The sequence below is a fragment of the Anomalospiza imberbis genome, chromosome 29, assembly GCF_031753505.1.
Source record: "Anomalospiza imberbis isolate Cuckoo-Finch-1a 21T00152 chromosome 29, ASM3175350v1, whole genome shotgun sequence".
Taxonomy (NCBI): Eukaryota; Metazoa; Chordata; class Aves; order Passeriformes; family Viduidae; genus Anomalospiza; species Anomalospiza imberbis.
Window position 1 is genome coordinate 70,113 of NC_089709.1, and position 24,670 is coordinate 94,782.

The window sequence follows — 24,670 nt, forward strand, 5'->3', positions numbered from 1 at the left end:
ACACGCGAGCGCCCAGCGGGGACAGGGAGGGACACGGCGACCGTCAGCACAGGAAGCCACCGGGAACAGCGGCGGCTCCTTAATGAGCTGGCTAATGAGGGGCGGGCTAATGAGTGGCTAATGAGAGGGTGTTGCAGCGCCAGGGGAGGGAGCACGTGGGGACAGCAGGGGCAGCGCGGGGGACACCGGCACGGCCCAGGGGGGACCAAAGTAGGGGCTGGAGGCCAAGGGTGGCCCCGGGACAGAGCCCGGGAGCCGCTGCCGGAATTCCCAGAGTTTCCCAGCGGGAAAGCGTCTCCGAGGCCGGGCTGGAGCAGCTGCGGCTGCGGGAGGGGGTCCCTGCCCCACGGCACGGGGGGCACGAGCGGAGCTTTAGGCTCCTTCCAGCTCGAAGCATTCCCTGACTGTGCCGCGATGTTGGGGATGGGGAGCTGGAGCCGTTTCCTTGCTGCGGCGGTGCCGGTGCCGCCCTCGCTCCGCCCTTGCCGGCCGGGGGGCTCCGAGCCCCGGTCAGGCCGGGACAGCCCCAGGGACGGGGGCGCTCTGGGGGTCATTGGCTGTGCCCCCTCCTTCGGGCTTTTCCCGACATGGCCAGAGCGGTTCCCGTGCTGGGATCTGCCCGATCCCGAGGGGATCCCGAGCTCCGTCCTTTCTCGCGGCGATGCTTTCGCCCAAATCTCGGCTTCTTTCCCAACATCGGCCTCGGAGCCCCTTTCCATGATTTCTCCTGTCCTCCAGGATTTAATTGAAGCCTTTCCTGTCCCGGAGTCTCCCTGGCTGTCCCTGTGGTTATCGCTCGGCTTGCCCTGGTGCCTGGGCAGGCTCTGGCTGGGCTCGGTGTGAACCCTGCACTGCTGTCCCGCCCTGGAAATGCCTTTTTTTGTACTTTTCCACCCCCAAAACCCAGTCTGCTCGCACTGTGCAGAGAAGGCCCGCAAGGCGCTGCCCGCTGGTCCTTCCAGCCCCAGTTCCCAGTGCTGAACTCCCCAAGTCGCCCTTGTCCCCAGCGGGCCCCGTGTCCACCACACGCAGGTGCCACCCTGGGGAGGCCGCCCCGTCGTGTCCTACCCTGGCTGCTGCTGCCCCAGGGGGGCTCAGCATGGATTTCTGAGGGTCCCAGGTGACCCCTGGGTCTGTCCCCGTTCCCTGGGATCCCCTGAGCAGCTCCCCAAGCTCATCCCCGGTGTCCCCGAGCTCCCAAACTCCTGTCCCTGGGCAGAGCCCGCTCTGCGAGCCTGCGGGGCCACCGCGGGATCCCCGGGAGCCCCTGGCTGATCCCTGGGACCGGGATCCCCTGTCAGGAGCAGGGAGCAGGTTTGGGGTGCCCCGGGCACGGGCCCGGCTCGGCGGAGGCCGCTGCGGGTGCGGAGCAGCCGTTCCGTGCGGAGCGAGGCCGGGATCAGCTGGGGCCGGCGGGGTTTGAGGCTTCGGGAGCTGCAGGGAGCAGCAGATTTCTGGGCCCAGATTGGCGGCGGGGGAGGAGGAAAGAAGCCGCAGCACCGGGCTGGCACCTCCCAAGCGCTGGGCAGCCCCTCCCTGGGCTTGGCCCCGCTCCCCCCACCCTTTTGCGGGGATAAAAGGCCCCCGGGGAGCAGCCAGGGCACGCACAGCCGCTCCAGCCCCGAGACAGCAGCAGCTGCCCCTCGGCTCCAGCTCCTCCGCCGCCACCACCGCGACCCCCAAAGCTGCAGCCATGGGTAAGGGACCCCCGCAGCCCCGGCCCCGCAGCCCCGGCCAGGGCCCGGCTCCAGCCACCGCCCGGGGGCTGCGGGGATGGCCCGGGCACAGCTGGGCACAGGTGCCTTTGTGCCCCGGGCACGAGGAGGGAGCTGCGGCCGAGCTCTGGCCGCGGGGCCGCTGCTCCCGGAGCGTCTGCGGGGCCTTGGGGGGCTCCTGGGGGCCGGGGGCCGCGCCATGCCCTGGGACCCGGGGTCCAGAGGGATTGTCCGTGCTGGAGCTTCCAGCGTGTCCCGGCTCCGAGTGACAGCTCTGTCCCCGTCCTATCCCGGCTCAGGGTGACAGCTCAGTCCCCATTCCGGCTCGGGGTGACAGCTCTGTCCCCATCCCGGTTCGGGTGACAGCTCTGTCCCCATCCCGGCTCAGGGTGACAGCTCTGTCCCCGATTCCAGCTCAGGGTGACAGCTCTGTACTCCATCCTGTCCCGTCTCAGGGTGACAGCTCTGTCCCCATCCTGTCCCGGCTCAGGGTGACAGCTCTGTCCCGATCCCGGCTCAGGGTGACAGCTCTGTCCCCGTCCCGGCTTGGGTGACAGCTCTGTCCCCATCCCGGCTCAGGGTGACAGCTCTGTCCCCATCCTGTCCCGGCTCAGGGTGACAGCTCTGTCCCCGTCCCGGCGTGGGTGACAGCTCTGTCCCCATCCCGGCTCAGGGTGACAGCTCTGTTCCCGTCCTGTCCCGTCTCAGGGTGACAGCTCTGTCCCCATCCCGGTTCGGGTGACAGCTCTGTCCCCATCCTGTCCCGGTTCGGGTGACAGCTCTGTCCCCATCCCGGCTCGGGTGACAGCTCTGTCCCCATCCCGGCTCAGGGTGACAGCTCTGTACCCATCCTGTCCCGGTTCGGGTGACAGCTCTGTCCCCATCCCGGCTCAGGGTGACAGCTCTGTCCCGATCCCGGCTCAGGGTGACAGCTCTGTCCCCATCCGGTTCGCTCTGTCCCCATCCCGGCTCGGGTGACAGCTCTGTTCCCGTCCTGTCCCGGCTCAGGGTGACAGCTCTGTCCCCATCCTGTCCCGGTTCGGGTGACAGCTCTGTCCCCATCCCGGCTCAGGGTGACAGCTCTGTCCCGATCCCGTCTCAGGGTGACAGCTCTGTCCCGATCCCGGCTCAGGGTGACAGCTCTGTCCCCATCCCGGTTCGGGTGACAGCTCTGTCCCCATCCTGTCCCGGTTCGGGTGACAGCTCTGTCCCCATCCCGGCTCGGGTGACAGCTCTGTCCCCATCCCGGCTCAGGGTGACAGCTCTGTCCCGATCCCGTCTCAGGGTGACAGCTCTGTCCCCATCCCGGCTCAGGGTGACAGCTCTGTCCCCATCCCGGCTCGGGTGACAGCTCTGTCCCCGTGTCGCGCTGGGGAGGGGTCCCCGCGGGCTCGGGTGTCCCCAGCAAGGCTCGGCCCCGCGCTGTGCCCAGGGTCCCTCATCCGCAGCCGGGAGGTGGCAGCGCCACCCCGAGAGCTCGCCCCGGGTCGCCAGGGAGGGCCGGGGTGGCCCCGGGGGTGGCCCCGGGGGTCCCTGGGGTGGGAGGGACCCTCTGGAACGGGATCGGGGTGCGGGGCCCGGGCCGGGCTCACGGTGTCCCATCTGCTCCCCAGACAGGTGCAGAGCTCCGTGCTACGAGTACCCCGCGTGTCCCGACGTGCTGAAAGGCGAGTGCTGGCCACGGGGCTGGGCTGAACGGGGGGATTTGAGGTTTTTGGGGTCCCCCTGAGCTCAGTGTCTGTGCTGAGCTCCTTTCCCAGAACTGCCGGGGATTCCTCGTGGTTGTTCCCGGCTCAGGAGTGGCCCCAGGGCTGCCCGGGGGGAGCTGGAGGGAATCGCAGCACCCCGAAAATGCCGGCGGTCACTTGTGAGAGCTGCCCGGAGCTTTGCCCGTCCCGTTCGGGGCTTCCCGGGGTGGTCTGAGCGCGCTTTTGTGTCCCCAGCCCCGAGGGAGGAGGTCGCCTACGTGACCTGCACCTACAGGTCCACCTGCATCGACCAGCCCGATTTCCTGGCCACCGTGGACCTCAACCCGCGCTCCTGCCACTACGGCCAGGTACCGGCCCCCGCTGGGCCCTGGGGGCGGGATCGGTGCCGGGGCTGCGCTCCCCGAGCCCTCCGGGGCCGCCCAGGGAGCTCTTTTTGCCCGGGAAAAAAGCCGAGGGAAAGCTTTTCCACGTCCCCACCGCACCCGGGGCCGCTCCCAGCCCCTCTCCAGAGCCCCCCAAAGCCCGGGGCCGCTCCCAGCCCCTCTCCAGAGCCCCCCAAAGCCCGGGGCCGCTCCCAGCCCCTCTCCAGAGCCCCCCAAAGCCCGGGGCCGCTCCCAGCCCCTCTCCAGAGCCCCCCAAAGCCCGGGGCCGCTCCCCGCGGGGCAGTCCCGGCTCGGCCCGGGCTGAGCTGCCTTGGCCGTGCCCAGGTGATCCACCGGCTGCCCATGCCCAACCTCAAGGACGAGCTGCACTGCGCGGGCTGGGGCCCCGCCTGCGGCTGCTTCGACAGCGGCGCCGCGGCCAAAAAGACCAAGCTGGTCCTGCCCTGCCTCATCTCCTCCCGCATCTACGTGGTGGATGTGGGCTCCCAGTGCCGGGCGCCTCGGATCTGCAAGGTACGGCCGGGACGAGCCCGGGGCGGCAGCGAGGGAGGGAGGGAGGGAGGGGGGGACGGCGGAGGGCACCGCGAGGGAGCGAGAGAGGGAGGGAGGGAGCGAGGAAGGATTCTGTGATGCCGAGAAAGGAGCCGAGCAGGCGGAGGTTGAAATTCGCGCTGATCTTTGCAGATGATCGAGCCCGTGGATGTGTTCTGGAAGTGCAACAAGGGCTACCTGTCTGTCACCCACCCCCTGCCCAACGGCGACATCCTGATCGCAAACATGGGCGACCCCGCTGGCAACGGCAAAGGTGAATTTTCCCTGCCCGAATTCCCTTTTCCCTGCCCGAATTCCCTTTTCCCTGCCCGAATCCCCATGCCGGGAGTCCCGCTGGGAACGCGGGAGCCTGGCTTTGTCACCGCCGCGTCCCTCGTGCGTGCCAGGTGGCTTCCTGGTGGTGGACGGAGAGACCTACGAGCTGAAGGGCAACTGGGAGAACGAGTGTGAGGCTCCCCCGACCGGCAACGACTTCTGGTACAAGGCCCAGCACAACGTCCTGGTCAGCTCGGCCGGGATGGTCCCCAAAGTGGCCGGGCGCGGCTTCAACCCCGATGACCTCAAGAAAGGTGGGGACACGCGGGTGGCACCGATGGCAGGGCTGAGCGCGGGGCTGGCAGGGCTCGGTGCCCCCGAGAGGCCGATCTGTGCCCCAGAGCCGTTGCCAGGCTCGGGCTGAGGATGGGCAGGGGTGGAACCCAGGGCGGGCTGGGCCGGGCTGCTCCCAAATCCTGCAATTCTCTGTGCTCTCCCCAGACCCTGCAATTCTCTCTGTTCTCCCCAGATCCTGCAATTCTCTCTGTTCCTCCCAGATCCTGCATTTCTCTCTGTTCTCCCCAAATCCTCCAATTCTCTCTGTTCTCCCCAGCTCCTGCATTTCCCAGTTTCTCCTCCCCAGCTGCTGCATTTCCCACTTTCTCCTCCCCAGCTGCTGCCCTTTCCGTGCCGATGCCCACCAGGAGCCCTCCGGGGAGCGCTCCCTGTCCCCGGCCGCCCCCGAGCCTTTCCCCCCGTGTCCCGCAGGGGTCTTCGGCCGCCGCCTGAACGTGTGGAACTTGTCGTGCCGCAGCCTCACGCAGTGCTTCGACCTGGGCGAGGATTCTCTGCCGCTGAACGTGCGCTTCCTGCACAGCCCCGAGGCCGCCGAGGGCTACGTGGGCTGCGCCCTGAGCGGGGCCATCTTCCGCCTCTACAAATCCTGCGAGGCGAGTGCGAGCGCCGGCAGCGGCCCCGGGGCTGCGGGGGAGCCGGCCGGGACGGGGCCGGCGAGGAGGAGGAGGAGGAGGAGGAGGAGGAGGAGCGGGGACAGGGAGGGTCCGGATCCGGGGCTTGCGGGGGAGCGGGGGGATGAGCCCGCTGTGCCCCGCTCGGCTCGGCTCGGCTCGGGCCGGGCCGGGGGCAGCGCGGGCTCAGCCGGGCTCGGTGTCCCTGTGCAGAGAGACAACTGGGCCGTGGAGGAGGTGATCCGGATCCCGGCCAAGGACGTGTCGGGCTGGATCATGCCCAAGATGCCAGGTTGGTGTGCCCTCGGGGGTGGCATTCCTGTTCCCTCGGCGAGTTCTGCAGCCGGGCACAGCCGGCTGGGTGGCCCCAGCGCCCGGCTGGGTGGCCCCAGCGCCCGGCTGGGCGACCCCGAATCGTGACCGAGCCCAAAGGCTGGCCGAGCCCCAGGTGCCGATCCCTGCCCCAAAGGCCGGCGCACGCCAGGCCCGTGTGCCCTCCCCCGGTGCTGCCCGTGCCCCTGAGCCCCCGCTCTGCCCGCAGCCTTCATCGCCGACCTCGTCATCAGCCCGGACGACCGGTTCCTGTACGTGAGCAATTGGCTGCACGGGGACATCAGGCAGTACGAGCTGGCCAGGAACTGCAAGCCCCGGCTGGTGGGGCAGGTGAGGGGCAGCGCCCGGCCCGGGGGGCTGAGCGGGGCCGGCGGGGCCACGGCCGGGGAACGCTCGTGTGCCAGCGCGGCCCTTGCAGGTGTTCGTGGGGGGCAGCATCCTGCGCGGGGGCCCCGTGACCGTGTGCAGGGACGAGGAGCTCAAGTGCCAGCCCGAGCCGCTGGTGGTCAAGGTGAGCGGCCGGCAGGGCTGGCAGCAGCCGGGCGGGACTGGGGGGAGCGTGCCTGGGGGTGAGCCTGAGCGTGAGGGTGAGTGTGTGCTCACCGGAGCGTGGGTGGGTGAGTGTGTGCTCACCTGAGCGTGGGTGGGTGAGTGTGTGCCCACCGGAGCGTGAGGGTGAGTGTGTGCTCACTGGAGCGTGAGGGTGAGTGTGTGCCCACCGGAGCGTGGGTGGGTGAGTGTGTGCCCACCGGAGCGTGAGGGTGTGTGTGCCCACCGGAGCGTGGGTGGGTGAGTGTGTGCCCACCGGAGCGTGAGGGTGAGTGTGTGCTCACCTGAGCGTGGGTGGGTGTGAGCCTGCTCTCAATGCCCCTGCTGGCATCCCACCCCAATGCCCCCACTGCTCCCAGCGCCCCCAGTAAGCCCAGTCCGTGTGTCCCAGCGCCCCCAGTAAGCCCAGTCCGTGTGTCCCAGTGCCCCCAGCGCTCCCAGTATCCCCAGTCCGTGTGTCCCAGCGCCCCCAGTAAGCCCAGTCCGTGTGTCCCAGTACGCCCAGTAAGCCCAGTCCGTGTGTCCCAGTGCCCCCAGTGCTCCCAGTACCCCCAGTCCGTGTGTCCCAGCGCCCCCAGTACCCCCAGTCCGTGTGTCCCAGCGCCCCCAGTAAGCCCAGTCCGTGTGTCCCAGTGCAAGCGCGTGTACGGCGGCCCCGCCTCGCTGCAGCTGAGCCTGGACGGGAAGCGGCTCTACGTGACCAACTCCTTCTACAGCACCTGGGACCGGCAGTTCTACCCCAGCCTGATCAAGTGAGCCACTGCCGGCTGCCAAAGGCTGCCCGGGCCCGGGCGGGCGTGGGGAAGGGGCCGCGACCCGCTCGGGGCTGCCCCGGCGCCGCTCCCGGCCGAGCCCCGGCCGGGTCGGGATGGAGCAGAGCCCGGGCTGAGCTCAGCCCAAGGGGGTCCGGCCTGGCCGGGCGCGGCCTGAGCCGACCCAGGGGGAAGTGGGGAGGGGAGAGTGGCCCTGAGCCCCTCGTGCCCATGGGTTTGTCCCCGTGCTTTGGGAACCGGGGAGCCAAAGGCGGCCCCGAGCCCATCCCGCTGGCCCCGGGGCCGGGCGCTCCCCCGGCGCCGTCCGCAGCAGCTCCGGGCGGGCTCCGGGCGGCACCGGGGGTCGCTGTCGCCACGAGCCGCCGCTGTCCCCGCGCAGGGAGGGCTCGGTGATGCTGCAGCTCGACGTGGACACGGACAAGGGCGGCCTGGCCGTGAACAAGAACTTCCTGGTGGATTTCGGCAAGGAGCCGAACGGGCCGTGCCTGGCGCACGCGATTCGCTTCCCCGGCGGCGATTCCAAATCCGTGACCCTGCCCTGAGGGACCCCGGCAGCGCCGCTGTCCCCCCCGGCAGCGCCGCTGTCCCCCCCGGCAGCGCCGCCCTGGGCAAAGGCCGCCGGCGGCGGGACTTGGGCTCCCGGGGGGATTCGGCCTTTGGGGTGCCCTGGCTGATGGGTTTGGGGGGATTCGCCCTTTGGGGTGCCCTGGCTGATGGGTTTGGGGGGGATTCGGGCTTTGGGGTGCCCTGGCTGATGGGTTTGGGGGGGATTCGCCCTTTGGGGTGCCCTGGCTGATGGGTTTGGGGGGATTCGGCCTTTGGGGTGCCCTGGCTGATGGGTTTGGGGGGGATTCGGGCTTTGGGGTGCCCTGGCTGATGGGTTTGGGGGGGATTCGCCCTTTGGGGTGCCCTGGCTGATGGGTTTGGTGTCCCCTGGGTGGTTCCGGGCTTTAGGATCCCAGGGGGGATTCCGGCTTTGGGGTCTCCTGGGTGATTTCAGGGTTTGGGATCCCCCGGGCCACTCCCGGCCGTCCCTGTCCCTGTCCCCGGGCTGCTCTGCCCGGCTCTGCTTCTCCTGCAATCAATAAAGTTGTTCCCTGCATCAGCCGCAGCTTCCCGAGGCTCATTCCCGGAGCGATCCCGAGACAAACAAATCCCGGCGGGGGCTGAGGGCGGCAGCGGGGCCGGAAACCCCCGGGCCGGGCCGGGCCGGGCCGGGCCGTGCGGGGACTGTGGAAGTGTCGGGGGGAAATTCCCGGCGCTGGTTCTTCTCCCGGGGGTTTGCTTCCAGGTGTGGATTTTATCCCCACCTCATCCCTATTTTATCCCCCTTGATTCCCTTTTTTATCATTCTTTTCCCTCTATTCCCCCCCTGTTTTATCCCTGGGGGCTGCTGGAAAAGGTCTTGCCCAGAAATAAAGTGGGATATTTGGGATAAATCCTTCCCTGGCCCATGTTTTTCCATGGATTCCCCACCCCTGGAATTGCGCAAGCCCAGCCTTGGCAGCTCCTGCAGCCACGCGGGCCAGTGGAAGGAGATGAGCTTTAAGATCCCATCCACCCCACAATCCCAAAAATTCCACCAATCCCAAAATTTCCACCAATCCCAAAAATTCCACCAATCCCAAAAAAATCCAACAATCCCAAAAAATCCCACAATCCCAAAAAATCCACCAATCCCAAAAAAATCCACCAATCCCAAAAAATCCACCAATCCCAAAAATTCCACCAATCCCAAAAAATCCCACAATCCCAAAAAATCCCACAATCCCAAAAAATCCCACAATCCCAAAAAATCCACCAATCCCAAAAAATCCACCAATCCCAAAAATTCCACCAATCCCAAAAAATCCACCAATCCCAAAAAATCCAACAATCCCAGAAAATCCCACAATCCCAAAAATTCCAACAATCCCAAAAATTCCACCAATCCCAAAAATTCCCACAATCCCAAAAAATTCCTAGCACACTCATGGCACACGTGACCTCCCCACGTGACCCTCCCTTGCACACTCATGGCACACGTGACCTCCCCACGTGACCATCCCTTGCACACTCATGGCACACGTGACCTCCCCACGTGACCCTCCCTTGCACACTCATGGCACACGAACCTCCCCACGTGACCCTCCCTTGCACACTCACCGCACACGTGATCTCCCCACGTGACCCTCCCTTGCACACTCACCGCACACGTGACCTCCCTGCGTGACCCTCCCTTGCACACTCACACGTGACACGCGCACGTGACACGCCCCCCCGTTGCCCGACCCCCGCGCGCGCGCCCCCCCCACGTGACCCGTTTGCACACTCGCCGCACACCCGCCTCCCCTCGCGCCGCCCGCCCCGACCAATCAGATCGCTGTTGCCAGGCAGATTTCGGCCCCTCCCGCCCGGCCACATCCGGGCGCTCACCCCCAGCCGGCGGCGGCGGGGGGGGCGGGCTCAGCCAATCACAGCCGCGGGCGCCGCCGTATCCGGGCAGACCAGCGGCGCCGCGGCCAATCAGAAAAAAGAAGGGGCCGCGCGCGGCGAGCGAGGGGCGCGTCCACTTTCGGTTCGCGCGGGGGGCGCGGGGCACGTGGCGGGACCCCCCCTCCCCCCCCCGAGCAGGACGGGACCAGGTGGGTGCGGGGCTGATGGGGGGACGGGCCTGGGGACACCCCGGGACACCCGGGGACACCCCGGGCTCGGCCGCGGGACGGGGGCTCCCGGCCCCCGGGACCGCCCCGAGTCCGGAGCGGGGGTCGCGCCGGGCCGGGAGCGCCCCGGGCCGCGGGGGAGGGCGCGGAGGGCGGCGGCGGCCCCGGGGGTCGCTTCCGGTGGCCTCATGGCCCCGCGTGCCCGGGAGTCTCCTCCTGGTGTCCCGTGTCCCTGCGGACCCCCTGTCCCGGTGTCCCCAGCACCCCAACCCTGCCCGGGTCACTGCAGATGTCCCCGTCCCGTTTCCGTGGCCACCAGTGGCTCCGTGCCCACATGTGCCGTGAGAATCCAGAATGGGATTTATTCCTGCCTTTAAACCAAAATTCCCGTTTTTTTCCTGCTGCCAGCAGGACACAGCTGCCATGGCTGACGAGGGGCTGGGGACCAGAGCTACCAGGAAGGGCACTTTGTCACCTGGCGGTGCCCGGGGCGGTGCCACCGAGTCCAGCACGCTGCTCCAGGAGCTCCGGGGCAACATCTCGTAAGGGCAGGGCCCCGGGAATTTGGGAATTCCTCCGGGGCGCCCCAGGCGCGGCTCAGGGGGTGGGGACCGGGAATTGGGAGGAGGCTGAAGGGGGCTGAAGGGAGGAGAGGTGGGGACAGGGGACACCAGGGGGGCAGGGGTGCCTGTTTTGGGTGCCAAACCAGTCCAGCACCCCCCTGATGTGGTGGGATCCATCCTGGATCCATCCTGGATCTCTGAGCTCTGGAAGGAGCTCGGGAGCCTTGGGAAGAGTGGGAATTGCAATCCCAGGATTTTCTGGGATCATCCCTGACTCATGGTGGCCTCTGTCCCACGCAGCAAATCCGTGCAGAGCAAGGTGGACTCCATCCTGGTGAGTGTTCCCCTGGAATGCTGGGCTGGAGGGCAGGGAACCCCCAGCCCTGCTGGCTGATCCTGCTTTTCGCGCTCATCCTGGCGGATCCGTCACCTTGTCCTTGTCCCCACGCCCTGGGAGCGCAGCAGGACGTGCAGAAGTTCTCGGACAGCGACAAACTCTACCTGTACCTGCAGCTGCCCTCAGGGCCCAGCCTGGGCGAGAAGAGGTGAGGGGGGATCCATGGGGTGGGATCCGTGGGGTGGGATCTGTGGGGTGGGATCCATAGGATGGGATATGTGGGGTGGGATCCATGGGGTGGGATCCATGGGGTGGGATATGTGGGGTGGGATATGTGGGGTGGGATATGTGGGGTGGGATCCATGGGGTGGGATCCATAGGATGGGATCCATGGGGTGGGATATGTGGGGTGGGATCCGTGGGGTGGGATCCATGGGGTGGGATATGTGGGGTGGGATCCGTGGGGTGGGATCCATGGGGTGGGATATGTGGGGTGGGATCCATGGGGTGGGATCCATAGGATGGGATCCATGGGGTGGGATATGTGGGGTGGGATCCGTGGGGTGGGATCCATGGGGTGGGATCCATGGGGTGGGATCCGTGGGGTGGGATCCGTGGGGTGGGGTGGGATGGGCTGGGAATGACAGAGTGGGAGGGCTTGGGATGGAGGTGGAGTGGAAGGAAGGTGGGACAGGACTGGAGCAGGATGGAGCTGTTGGGATGGGACGGGGATGGAGCTGGGACAGGGATGCTCCAGGGTGGATCTGTCGGACGGCAGCCGGCACAGGGATGCCGACGGCCTCTCCTTCCTCCCTGTGCCTCCCCTCCCTGGCTGTGCCCTCGTCCCTGGCTGTGCCTCCCCTCCCTGGCTGTGGCACGCGTGGCCGTGGGAGCCCCGCGGAGCAGCAGCGGCTCCTCGCTGGAGCTGAGCGCGCTGGGCACGGCCGAGCACATGCACGCCTGCAGCTGGATCCGCAACCACCTGGAGGAGCACACGGACACCTGCCTGCCCAAGCAGGACGTCTACGACGCCTACAAGTCAGCCGGGCTGTCCCATGTCCCCACGTCCCCACGTCCCCACCTCCCTGAGAACCCCCTGTCCTGGTGTCCCGCGTCCCCGCGTCCCCACCTCCCTGGGGACCCTCTGTCCTCATGTCCCACGTCCCTGTCCTGATGTCCTACGTCCCTGTTCTGGTGTCCCACATCCCTGTTGTGGTGTCCCACGTCCCTGTCCTGGTGTCCCATGTCCCCCTGTCCCTGGTGTCCCATGTCCCCCTGTCCTGGTGTCCCATGTCCCCCTGTCCTGGTGTCCCACATCCCCATGTCCCCACCTCCCTGGGGACCCTCTGTCCTCATGTCTCACGTCCCTGTCCTGATGTCCTACATCCCTGTCCTGGTGTCCCATGTCCCCATGTCCTGGTGTCCCCACGTCCCTGTCCTGGTGTCCCATGTCCCCATGTCCTGGTGTCCCATGTCCCCTTGTCCCTGGTGTCCCCACGTCCCCATGTCCTGGTGCCCCACGTTCCCACGTCCCTGGGGCCCCGCTGCCCTGGCATTCCCTGGCAGTATCCCGGGATTTCCGGTGAGCTCCGGTCCCTCCCCGCAGGCGCTACTGCGACAACCTCGGCTGCCGCCCGCTGAGCACGGCCAACTTCGGCAAGATCATCCGGGAAATCTTCCCAAATATCAAAGCCCGGCGCCTGGGAGGCCGCGGACAATCCAAATATCCTTCCCCAGGCTGGAATTTGTGGTGCCAGCTGCTCTTCTTCCAGTTTTTTCCTGGTTTGTTCTTGTTTTTCCCCGTTTTTTTCCCATTCTTTTTCCCAGTTTTCCCAGTTTTCCTGGTTTTCCCCCATTTTTTCCCATTCCTGAGGGTTCTTCAGGGGTTGGTTCCCATTTTTTGGGCTCGGGAAAAATCCTTGACTCTTCCCAACGTACTGCTACGGCGGGATCCGGAGGAAGACCGTGGTCAGCCTTCCTCCCCTGCCCAGCCTGGACCTCAAAGTGACCGAGACGGTGAGAGCTGCGGGATGGGGTGGGATGGGATGGGATGGGATGGGATGGGATGGGATGATGGGATGGGATGAGATGGGATGATGGGATGGGATGATGGGATGGGATGGGATGGAATGGGATGGAATGATGGGATGGGATGGGATGGGATGGGATGGGATGGGATGGAATGATGGGATGGTTGATGGGGTGGTTGATGGGATGGGATGGGTGATGGGATGGGATGGTTGATGGGATGGGATGGAATGATGGGATGGTTGATGGGATGGTTGATGGGATGGATGGGTGATGGGATGGTTGATGGGATGGTTGATGGGATGGTTGATGGGATGGTGGGATGCAGGTCCTGCTTTGCTCCATGAATCCCATCCTGTCCCCATCCCGCTGTCCCATCCTGCTCCGTGGGCTCATTCCTGTGTCCTGCTCTGCTCCATGACCCTCCTGCTGTCCCCTCCCTGCGGTCCTCCAGTCCCCGCTCTCATGAGCTGTCCCTGTCCCTGTCCCCAGCAGTCAGAGCCCTGCAGCAGCGAGGTGACAGTGTCCCCGTGTCCCCTCCCCGCTGTCCCCTGTGTGATGTCCCTGTCGCTGTGGCTGTCCCCGCAGGCGGAGCTGGCCGAGCTGGCGCAGTCCTACAGCAGCGAGGTGACGGAGGCCGCGTGTGCCCTGACGTGCGACTGGGCCGAGAAGATCCTGCGGCGCTCCTTCAACAACATCGTGGAGGTGGCGCAGTTCCTGCTGCAGCAGCACATCATCAGCCCCCGCTCGGCCCACGCCGACCTGCTCATGGCCATGGTGGTCCAAGGTCAGCCGGGGACAGCGGGCACGCTGCCAGCCCCGGGGGCATTGTCACCCCCCCGGGACGCTGTCACCCCCTGGGGACACTGTCACCCCCTTGGGGGCATTGTCACCCCCCTGGGATGCTGTCACCCCCTGGGGACACTGTCACCCCCTTGGGGGCATTGTCACCCCCCTGGGGGCATTGTCACCCCCCTGGGACGCTGTCACCCCCTGGGGACACTGTCAACCCCTGGGGACACTGTCACCCCCTGGGGACACTGTCACCCCCTTGGGGACACTGTCACCCCCTTGGGGGCATTGTCACCCCCCTGGGGGCATTGTCACCCCCCTGGGATGCCGTCACCCCCTGGGGACACTGTCAACCCCTGGGGACACTGTCACCCCCCTGGGACACTGTCACCTCCTTGGGGACACTGTCACCTCCTTGGGGACATTGTCACCCCCTTGGGGACACTGTCACCCCCCCGGGACACTGTCACCTCCTTGGGGACACTGTCACCCCCCTGGGACACTGTCACCCCCCTGGGACACTGTCACCTCCTTGGGGACACTGTCACCCCCTGGGGACACTGTCACCCCCCTGGGACACTGTCACCCCCCTGGGATGCTGTCACCCCCTGGGGACACTGTCACCCCCCCGGGACGCTGTCACCCCCTTGGGGACACTGTCACCCCCCCGGGACACTGTCACCCTCCGGGACACTGTCACCTCCTTGGGGACACTGTCACCTCCCCGGGACGCTGTCACCCCCTGGGGACACTGTCACCTCCCTGGGATGCTGTCACCCCCTTGGGGACACTGTCACCTCCTTGGGGGCATTGTCACCCCCCCGGGACACTGTCACCCCCCTGGGATGCTGTCACCCCCTGGGGACACTGTCACCTCCTTGGGGACACTGTCACCTCCCCAGGACGCTGTCACCCCCTGGGGACACTGTCACCTCCCTGGGACACTGTCACCCCCTTGGGGACACTGTCACCTCCTTGGGGGCATTGTCACCCCCCCGGGACTCTGTCACCCCCCTGGGATGCTGTCACCCCCTGGGGACACTGTCACCTCCTTGGGGACACTGTCACCTCCTTGGGGACACTGTCACCCCCCTGGGATGATGTCACCCCCTGGGGACACTGTCACCTCCCTGGGACACTGTCACCTCCTTGGGGACACTGTCACCTCCCTGGGACACTGTCACCCCCTGGGGACGCTGTCACCCCCTGGGACACTGTCACCTCCTTGGGGACACTGTCACCTCCCTGGGACACTGTCACCCCCTGGGGACGCTGTCACCCCCTGGGACACTGTCACCCCCTGGGGACACTGTCACCTCCTTGGGGACACTGTCACCTCCCCAGGACACTGTCACCCCCTGGGGACGCTGTCACCTCCCTGGGACACTGTCACCCCCTGGGGACACTGTCACCTCCTTGGGGACACTGTCACCTCCCCAGGACACTGTCACCCCCTGGGGACGCTGTCACCCCCCTGGGACACTGTCACCCCCCTGGGGGCGTGGTTTGAATGCGGGGGTCGTAGGTTGGACTTGAATGGGGATTGAGGGGTGGGCGTGGCCTCGGCGGGCTATGTACATATATGGTTAAAAGGGCGTGGTCTCACGGTGTTTGGGGGCGTGGTCTCGGTACGGACCAAGCCCGAGGCGCCCCGCGGGTTCCGCGTTAACGAAAATCGGCGATTTCGGGGGAAAATCGCCTCGCATGTCGCTGTCACCACCCGAGGGGGTGGGATGGGGTGTCCCCCCCCTTGTCAGTGCCCTCTTCCACTGCGCCGTGTCCCCTCCACAGTTCCAGTGGCCCCTCCACCCCGGTCACGTCCCCTCCTCCCACAGAAAACACGGACAAGCCCCCCCAGGACCCTCGGCCACCCGCAGCCCCCAAGAAGAACGGCCTGGACCCCTCGGACAGCGGCCAGGAGCAGGTGAGACCCCCTGGACCCCCTCCCCGAGCCCGGCGGGCACCGAGAGGTGACCCAGCCCCGACGCCACCTCCGTCGCCACAGGCCAAGAAGGACGGCGTCCCCAAAGGCCACGTCCAGCCGCGGCCGGAGAAGAAGAAGCCGCCGGAGCCCCCGCGGCCGGCCAGCAGCCCGCAGGTGAACGCCCTGGTGGCCCGGCTGCCGCTGCTGCTGCCCCGCATGCCGCCCTCGGAGCGACCCCCGGGCCCCGGCGCCGCCCCGGTGCGCCCAGCGCCGCCGGTGCTGGTGCCCAGGCTGACGGCGGCGCCGCTGGGCGGCACGGTGAAGGTGGCGCTGCCGCTGCCCGTGGGCACCGCGCTGGCCCCGGGCGGCGCCGGCGCCGCGGGGCTGCTGAGCCCGCCCGCCGCCATCCCCGTGCTCAACGTGCTGCTGCCCGGCGTGGGGGTCCCCGCGGCCGAGACCCCCGGCGGCAGCGCCCGGGCGGCGGGGGACGGCGAGGGACAGCGCGGCAAGGCCACCAAGCGGGCCCTGGAGGGAGCAGGGGACGGCGCCGCGCACAAGAGGAGGCGCGGGAGGCCCCGCAAGCGGCCGGAGGACGCGGCGATGTCACCCGAGGACGTGGAGGTCCCCAAGGGGGAGGAGGGCGGGGATTCGCCCCCAGGGGGGTCACCCGGGGCTGGCAGTGCCACCGTGCCTGCTGGGGACAGGGGGGTCGCTGGCGCTGCTGCTGAGAGTGGTGGGGACAGCATGGAGGTTGATAGTGACACGGGGGCTGATGGGGACAGCCCGGTCCGTGGCAGTGCCAGCGTCCCCCTTGGGGACAGCTCAGTCAGTGGCAGTGCCAGCGTCCCCCTTGGGGACAGCTCAGTCAGTGGCAGTGCCAGCATCCCCCTTGGGGACAGCTCAGTCAGTGGCAGTGCCAGCATCTCCCTTGGGGACAGCTCAGTCAGTGGCAGTGCCAGCATCTCCCTTGGGGACAGCTTGGTCAATGGCAGTGCCACCACCCCACTTGAGGACAGCCCAGCTGAGGGAAGTGCCACCATCCCCCTTAGGGACAGCCTAGTCAGTGGCAGCATCCCTGGTGATGGATCTGCTGGTGGTGGCAGTGCCACTGTCCCCCCTAGTGACACCTCAGTCAGTGGCAGTGCCAGCGTCCCCCTTGGGGACAGCCCAGTCAGTGGCAGTGCCAGCGTCCCCCCTAGTGACAGCTCAGTCAGTGGCAGTGCCACTGTCCCCATTAGTGACAGCTCAGTCAGTGGCAGTGCCACTGTCCCCATTAGTGATAGCTCAGTCAGTGGCAGTGCCAGCGTCTCCCTTGGGGACAGCTCAGTCAGTGGCAGTGACACTGTCCCTGTTAGTGACAGCTCAGTCAGTGGCAGTGCCAGCGTCTCCCTTGGGGACAGCTCAGTCAGTGGCAGTGCCACTGTCCCTGTTAGTGACAGCTCAGTCAGTGGCAGTGCCAGCGTCCCCCTTGGGGACAGCTCAGTCAGTGGCAGTGCCACTGTCCCTGTTAGTGACAGCTCAGTCAGTGGCAGTGCCAGCGTCCCCCTTGGGGACAGCTCAGTCAGTGGCAGTGCCACTGTCCCTGTTAGTGACAGCTCAGTCAGTGGCAGTGCCAGCGTCCCCCTTGGGGACAGTCTGGTCAGTGGCTGTGCCAGCTTCCCCAGTGGTGGCTCTCCTGGCGGTGGCAGTGCCACTGTCTCTGTCAGGGACAGCTCACCCATGGTCAGTGACACTGAGGATGGGCTGGACACTGGCAGTGCCACCACTGAGGACAGGCCAGTCGCTGCCAGTGCCACCAGGGAGGACGGGCCGGTCACCGCCAGTGCCACTGTCCCTGTCACGGACAGCTCCTCCAGTGACAGTGGCACCACTGAGGACAGGCCAGACACTGGCTGTGCCACTGTCCCTGTCACGGACAGCTCCTCCAGTGACAGTGCCACCATGGAGGACAGGCCAGTTGCTGCCAGTGCCACCACTGGGGACAGGCTTGTCACTGGCTGTGCCACCACAGAGGACAGACCAGTCAATGGCAGTGCCACTGTCCCTGTCACGGACAGGCCGGACCCTGGCAATGACACCAGCCCTGTCAGGGACAGCTCACCCATGGTCAGTGACACTGGGGACAGACCAGTCACTGGCAGTGCCACTGTCCCTGTCAGGGACAGCTCCTCCAGTGCCAGTGGCACCGCTGGGGACAGGCCGGTCACCAGGAGTGCCACCATTCCCACCAGGGACAGTGCCACCCTCCCTGTCAGGGACAAGCCAGTCCCTGGCAGTGCCAGTGTCTGCAGTAAGGACAGCCCCTCCAGGGCCAGTGTCCCTGGTGACAGGTCTGTTGCTAGAAGTGCCACTGTCCCCACCGCTGGTGGCAGTGCCACCATCCCTGTCAAGGACAGTCCATCCAGGATCAGTGCCACCACTCCGGACAGGCCCATCAGGGGCAGTGCCACCATTAGGGACAGCCTGGCTGGTGGCAGTGCCACTGTCCCCATCAGGGACAGCACAGCTGGTGGCAGTGCCACCATCCCTGTCAAGGACAGTGCATCCCAGGCCAGTGGCACCGCTGGGGACAGACCGGTCACCAGGAGTGCCACCAACCCTGTCAGGGACAGCCCAGCTGGTGGCAGTGCCACTACACCTGTCAAGGACAGTCTGGCCAGGGGCAGTGCCACCACTGGGGACAGCCCATCCCGGGGCAGTGCCACCATCCCTGTCAAGAACAGCTCGCCCAGGGCCACTGCCACCACTGGGGACAGGCCGGTCACCAGGAGTGCCACCATTCCCACCAGGGACAGCCCAGCTGGTGGCAGTGCCACTGCACCAGTCAAGGACAGCCCATCCCATGGCAGTGCCACCACTGGGGACAGGCCGGTCACCAGGAGTGCCACCATTCCCACCAGGGACAGCCCGGCTGGTGGCAGTGCCACTGTCCCTATCAAGGCCAGTCCATCCCGGGGCAGTGCCACCACTGGGGACAGGCCAGTCAGTGCCACCGTCCCTGTCAAGGACAAGCCAGTCCCTGGCAGTGCCACCATCCCTGTCAGGGATGGCACATCCCGGGGCAGTGCCACCGTCCCCAGGCAGGACAGCTCGCCCAGGGCCAGTGGCACCACTGGGGACAGGCCGGTCACCAGGAGTGCCACTGGCCCTGTCAGGGACAGCTCACCCAGGGCCAGTGCCATTGGGGACAGACCAGTCAGTGGCAGTGCCACTGTCCCTGTCAAGGACAGCTCACCCAGGGCCAGTGGCACCACTGGGGACAGACCGGTCACCAGGAGTGCCACTGGCCCTGTCAGGGACAGCCCAGCTGGCGGCAGTGCCACCGTCCCCACTAAGGACAAGCCAGTCCGTGGCAGTACCACCATCCCTGTCAAGGACAGCTCATCCCGGGGCAGTGCCACTGTCCCCAGGCAGGACAGCCCATCCAGGGGCAGTGCCACCATCCCCGTCAAGAACAGCTCGCCCAGGGCCAGTGCCACCACTGGGGACAGGCCGGTCACCAGGAGTGCCACCATTCCCACCAGGGACAGCCCAGCTGGTGGCAGTGCCACTGCACCAGTCAAGGACAGCCCATCCCATGGCAGTGCCACCACTGGGGACAGGCCGGTCACCAGGAGTGCCACCATTCCCACCAGGGACAGCCCAGCTGGTGGCAGTGCCACTGCACCAGTCAAGGCCAGTCCATCCCGGGGCAGTGCCACCACTGGGGACAGGCCAGTCAGTGGCAGTGCCACCATCCCTGCCAGGGACAAGCCAGTCCCTGGTGGCGGTGCCACTGTCCCTAGGAGGGACAGCTCACCCAGGGGCGGTGGCACTGGGGGCAGCGCTGTGACTGGCAGTGCCACCATCCCTGTCAGGGACAGCTCCTCCAGGAGCAGTGCCACCACTGGGGACAGGCTGAGCAGGGGCAGTGCCACCGTCCCCATCAGGGACAGGTCACCCAGGGCCACTGCTGTTGGGGACAGGCCGGGCAGGGGCAGTGCCACCACCGGGGACAGGCTGGGCAGGAGCAGTGGCAATGTCCCCGTCAGGGACAGGTCACCCAGAGACAGTGGCAGTGGGGACAGGCTGGGCAGGGGCAGTGCCACCACTGGGGACAGGCCAGGCAGCAGCAATGCCACCACTGGGGACAGGCTGGGCCGGGGCAGTGCCACCACTGGGGACAGGCCGGGCAGGGGCAGTGCCACCACTGGGGACAGGCCGGTCGCTGGCAGTGGCAGTGTCCCCATCAGGGACAGGTCACCCAGAGACAGTGGCACTGGGGACAGGCTGGGCCGGGGCAGTGCCACCACTGGGGACAGGCCTGGCGGCAGCAATGCCACCACTGGGGACAGGCTGGGCCGGGGCAGTGCCACCACTGGGGACAGGCCGGGTAGGGGCAGTGCCACCGTCCCTGTCAAGGACAGCGCAGCCAGAGACAGTAGCAGTGGGGACAGGCCTGGCAGGGGCAGTGCCACCACTGGGGACAGGCCGGTCGCTGGCAGCGGCAGTGTCCCTATCAGGGACAGGTCACCCAGAGACAGTGGCACTGGGGACAGGCTGGGCAGGGGCAGTGCCACTCTCCCCATCAAGGACAGCTCAGACGGTGGCCATGCCACTGTCCCTGTTAAGGACAGGTCAGCAAGAGCCAGTGCCACCCCTGGGGACATGCTGGGCAGGGGCAGGGCCACTGTCCCTGTCAAGGACAGCGCAGCCAGGGGCAGTGCCACCACTGGGGACTGGCCGGGCAGGGGCAGTGCCACCGTCCCTGTCAAGGACAGCGCAGCCAGGGGCAGTGCCACCACTGGGGACACGCCGGGCAGGGGCAGTGCCACCGTCCCCATCAGAGACAGCACAGCCAGGGGCAGTGGCACCACTGAGGACAGATTGGTCAGGGGCAGTGCCACCATCCCTGCCAGGGACAAGCCAGTCCCTGGTGGCGGTGCCACTGTCCCTAGGAGGGACAGCTCACCCAGGGGCGGTGGCACTGGGGGCAGCGCTGTGACTGGCAGTGCCACCGTCCCTGTCAGGGACAGCTCCTCCAGGAGCAGTGCCACCACTGGGGACAGGCTGAGCAGGGGCAGTGCCACCGTCCCCATCAGGGACAGGTCACCCAGGGCCACTGCTGTTGGGGACAGGCCGGGCAGGGGCAGTGCCACCACCGGGGACAGGCTGGGCAGGAGCAGTGGCAATGTCCCCGTCAGGGACAGGTCACCCAGAGACAGTGGCAGTGGGGACAGGCTGGGCAGGGGCAGTGCCACCACTGGGGACAGGCCAGGCAGCAGCAATGCCACCACTGGGGACAGGCTGGGCAGGGGCAGTGGCAATGTCCCTGTCAGGGACAGGTCACCCAGGGGCAGTGGCAGTGGGGACAGGCTGGGCCGGGGCAGTGCCACCACTGGGGACAGGCCAGGTAGGGGCAGTGCCACCACTGGGGACAGGCTGGTCGCTGGCAGGGGCAGTGCCACCACTGGGGACAGGCTGGGCAGGGGCAGTGCCACCACTGGGGACAGGCCGGGCAGGGGCAGTGCCACCACTGGGGACAGGCCGTTCGCTGGCAGGGGCAGTGTCCCCATCAGGGACAGCACAGCCAGGGCTGGTGGCAGTGGTGGCCGTCTGGTCAGGGACGGTGCCACCGTCCCCATCAGGGACATGACATCCAGGGCCCCTGACACTGGGGACAGGCCGGGCAGGAGCAGTGCCACTGTCCCTGCCAGGGACAGCCCAGCTGGCACGGTCAGGGACATGCCAGTGTCTGGCAGAGCCGCTGTCCCCGTCAGGGACAGCCCATCCAGGGGCACTGCCACTGTCCCCACTGAGGACAGGCTGCGCACTGGCACTGCCACTGTCCCCGTTGAGGACAGGCCGGTCAGCGTTGGTGGCACTGCTGGGGACAGGCTGGTCACTGACAGTGGCACCCCTCCTGGCAGGGACTGCCCCTCCAGGGACAGTGGCGCTCCTGGGGACAGGCTGCTCTCTGGCAGTGCCACTGTCCCCGTCAGGGACAGCCTATCCAGGGGCACTGCCACCATCGTGGACACGTCTGTCACCAGCAGTGCCACCATCCCTGTCGGCGACAGCCCATTCTGGGCCAGTGGCACCCCTGGGGACAGCGCGGTGGCTGGCGGTGCCACCGTGCCCATCAGGGACTGCCCGTCCACGGGCACTGCCGCTGTCGTGGACGCGCTGGTCACTCTCAGTGGCACTGTGATGGACAGGAGGATCCTGGGCAGTGTCCCCGTCCCCGTCAGGGCCAGCCTGTCCAGGAGCACTGTCACCATCGTGGACACGCCTGTCTTTGTCAGTGCCACCGTCCTCGTCGGGGACTCCATCCCCAGGGTCACCGCCACCATCGTGGAATCGAGGGTGCCCGGCCATGCCATCCTCCCCGTCGGGGACATGCTGGCCTGTGGCAGTGCCACCGTCCCTGTCAGGGAGTGCCCGTCCAGGGACGGTGCCACCGTCCCTGTTGGGGCCGGGTCAGTGGGTGGCAGTGCCACCGTCCCTGTCAGGGAGTGCTCGTCCAGGGACGGTGACACCCCTGGGGACAGGCACGTCACTGGCAGTCCCCCCATCATGGACACACCAGTCAGTGGCAGTGCCACCATCCCGGTCAGGGACTGCCCGTCCAGGGACGGCGCCACGCTTGGGGACAGGCCTGGCAGTGCCACCGCGCCCCCCAGGCCCGTCACTCCCGTCCGCGTCAGTGTCATCAGGGACGGCAGGGCGGGCACCAGGCTGGCACCGGACGGCCTGGCACAGCGGGGTCGCAGCCAGGCCGGGTCCCCCGTGGGGGACACGCAGGGACAGCCCCGCTCCGGGCACCGCGAGGGACACACGAGGGCGGGGACAGGGTCCCCTGCGTCACACCAGTAAAAACCAGTAAAAACCAGTCACTCGAGCGCGGCTGTCGTGTCTGAGAGCGCGGGAACTGGGAGGGGACGCGGGGAGTGGGAAGGGGACACTGACAAGGGGGGGTGGTGACAGCGACATGCGAGGCGATTTTCCGCCGAAATCGCCGATTTTCGTTAACGCGGAACCCGCGGGGCGCCTCGGGCTTGGTCCGTACCGAGACCACGCCCCTTTAGCCATATATGTACATGTGCCACGCCCTTTTTCGCATCCGGGGCTTCGACCACGCCCCTTGGCCTCGGAAGCCACGCCTCTATTCCGCACCCAGGTCCCGCCCCGCTGTCCATATTAGTGCGTTAACCACGCCCACATATCCATATAAGCACAAAAAGCCACGCCCCAAAATCCACACCCCGCGTCAGGCCCCGCCCCCTTCCCCGCGCCTCCGGGCCGCCAGGGGGCGCTGTGGCCCCTCAGCCCCGTGAGGCGGCGCCGGGCCGGGCCTGGGGAGGCTCCGCCGGGCCCGCTCCGCTCCGGCCCCGCTCCGGCCCCGCTCCGCCGGCCCCTTCCGCCCCCTCCGCTCCTCTCCCCGCGGCCCCGCTCCTCCCCGCTGCCCCGAGGTGAGCCCGGCCCCGCCGCGGCCTCCTCCACCCCCCTCAGCCCGCTCCCCCCGGCGGTTCCGCGGCCGCTCCGTGTCCGGCCTCGCCTCCTCCTCCTCCTCCTCCTCCTCCTCCGGGTTCCCCCCGCGGCCTCCGCCGGCGCTTCGTGGCGCAGGAGCCGGGCAGGAGGTCGCCTTTTCCCCGCGGCGGGTTTTGCGGTGATTTCCGGGCGTTTTTCCGCCTTTCCCCGCAGCAGCCGCCGGTGCCCGGGATGAGCCGCCCGCGCCGGCCGCAGGGCCGGGCTCGCCGAGCGGGGCCTCGCGGGATGGGATCGCTCCAGGTACCGCTCCCCAGTCCCTCTCCCCTCGCCCTTCCAGGGGATTGCTGCCCAAGCCCCGCTGCCCGCGGGGGAAGTGGCGCAATTCCCCTTCCCGAGCCTTTCCCAGCCGCTTTTCCTCTGGAGGATTTGCCAACCCTTCCCCCGATGCTCCCTCCCGGGGCCATCTGGTGCCTCCGGGAGCTTTGGAATTGCCCAAAATCCCCTCTGAGATTCCGTGGATTACGTAAAATTTGGATTGGCGGGGGTCACTCGTCCCCTCGGGAATGTCGTCCCTGGAAAACTTCGGCTGGAGTTGGTGGGAAGTTGAATAATGAGAAATAATTACGTTTAATCCCTCCCTTTTTATTCCCTCCGCTTCCCTGGAATCCGGGAGGGAATAACTGGGTGGAAAAGGGGATTTTCCAGCTATTTTTTTCCGGTGCTGGAAGAGTTTTTGAGGTTTTGGAGTAATTCCTGGTGTGGATCCCGTGGATCTGCTGAAAACAGTCCCTGATTTCTTCCTTGGAATTCTGAATGGGATTTCAGGGCTGTCCTCCTGAAATTCCTCCTGGAATTCCTGGATGATCCCTGCTCCTGAAATTCTGGGTGATTTCTGCTCCTGAATTCCTGGGTGATCCCTGCTCAGGATTTCTCGGGTAATTTATGATCCCACAGTTCAGGGTCCACATTTGGATCAGCCCGGGAGCTGCCCTTGGGATCCAGGCGGGAATGTGGATTCCTGCTTTTTATTCCCCCCTGCTTTCTGTCCCTGCCTTTTCCCAGTTTATTTCCCAGCCTTTGGGAAAAAACAAGAACTTGGAAAACCTCAAAAAGTGGGAATTTGTGTACGGAATGTGATCCATGGGAGGAGGGAATTCCAGGACTGTGGGATTGCTTTGGAATCCTGTGGCTTTTCTGGGAAGAGGGAAAAGCTTTGGATGTGTTATTTTGGGGTGAGCCGAACGCTTTGGGAAGGGAGGGAATCCCTGGAATTTTTCGGTTGGAGCCATGTAGGGATTTGGGATTAGGATAGAAGAGGAAAATCTGGGATATGTAGAAAAACAGGGATGGGAAGTGTGGAATTCCACCCCCATTTATTTTGGGATTCGTTGAGAAATGGGAGCATCAGGGATTTTTTCCGGCTCTCATGGGGTTTTTGGGATCTAAGAGCCACAAAAATCTCAGGAATGTGGGATTTGGAGTGCTGGGAATGGCGGAACGGAGCCAAACTCTCAGACTTTGGTCAGGATTTGGGCATCTGGGATTTCTTAGGGAAGAAGTGGGAAAAAAAAAAGAGGAAAAGAAGAGGGAAAAAAAAAAGGAGAAGTGGGGTCTGGGAGGTGACCTAGGTTTGACTCACTTGGAATATTTAAGGAGAATTCCTGAGAGTTTTTCCCT

General features: G+C 66.5%; 2 protein-coding genes across 3 annotated transcripts; both read left to right on the forward strand.

Moving 5' to 3' along the window:
• Positions 1–1,607: 1,607 nt before the first annotated feature.
• On the forward strand, positions 1,608–7,823 carry LOC137463721 (methanethiol oxidase-like). 2 transcript variants are annotated; one of them, XM_068175052.1, is made up of 12 exons: positions 1,608–1,697; positions 3,329–3,392; positions 3,648–3,771; positions 4,132–4,320; positions 4,492–4,612; positions 4,746–4,928; positions 5,383–5,564; positions 5,796–5,874; positions 6,124–6,245; positions 6,334–6,426; positions 7,098–7,216; positions 7,617–7,823. In XM_068175052.1, exons 1-12 carry the CDS (start codon positions 1,694–1,696, stop codon positions 7,777–7,779), a joined length of 1,443 nt encoding a protein of 480 aa, XP_068031153.1. In that variant the 5' UTR covers positions 1,608–1,693; the 3' UTR covers positions 7,780–7,823. The 2 variants fall into 2 exon arrangements, with proteins under 2 accessions (XP_068031153.1, XP_068031152.1); XM_068175051.1 differs by lacking the exons at positions 1,608–1,697; positions 3,329–3,392 and having other exon boundaries at positions 3,642–3,771.
• A 1,750-nt stretch (positions 7,824–9,573) lies between these two features.
• RFX5 (regulatory factor X5) lies at positions 9,574–22,378 on the forward strand. The gene is made up of 12 exons (XM_068174740.1): positions 9,574–9,794; positions 10,291–10,421; positions 10,743–10,776; positions 10,905–10,987; positions 11,686–11,817; positions 12,386–12,502; positions 12,714–12,795; positions 13,396–13,594; positions 15,435–15,523; positions 15,605–18,330; positions 18,733–20,392; positions 21,362–22,378. Exons 2-12 carry the CDS (start codon positions 10,303–10,305, stop codon positions 22,376–22,378), a joined length of 6,258 nt encoding a protein of 2,085 aa, XP_068030841.1. The 5' UTR covers positions 9,574–9,794; positions 10,291–10,302.
• Positions 22,379–24,670: the final 2,292 nt, after the last annotated feature.

What these genes read in the sequence shown, in the direction of transcription:
- LOC137463721 (XM_068175052.1), top strand. An exon ending in CCCCGCTGGCAACGGCAAAG is followed by an intron (nt 4,613 to 4,745) that starts GTGAATTTTCCC and finishes CGTGCGTGCCAG; the next exon opens with GTGGCTTCCTGGTGGTGGAC. An exon ending in GCCTCTACAAATCCTGCGAG is followed by an intron (nt 5,565 to 5,795) that starts GCGAGTGCGAGC and finishes GTCCCTGTGCAG; the next exon opens with AGAGACAACTGGGCCGTGGA.
- RFX5 (XM_068174740.1), top strand. Translation starts at nt 10,303, where the DNA reads ATGGCTGACGAGGGGCTGGGGACCAGAGCTACCAGGAAGGGCACTTTG. An exon ending in CCCAGCCTGGGCGAGAAGAG is followed by an intron (nt 10,988 to 11,685) that starts GTGAGGGGGGAT and finishes CCCGCGGAGCAG; the next exon opens with CAGCGGCTCCTCGCTGGAGC. An exon ending in GACGTCTACGACGCCTACAA is followed by an intron (nt 11,818 to 12,385) that starts GTCAGCCGGGCT and finishes CCCTCCCCGCAG; the next exon opens with GCGCTACTGCGACAACCTCG.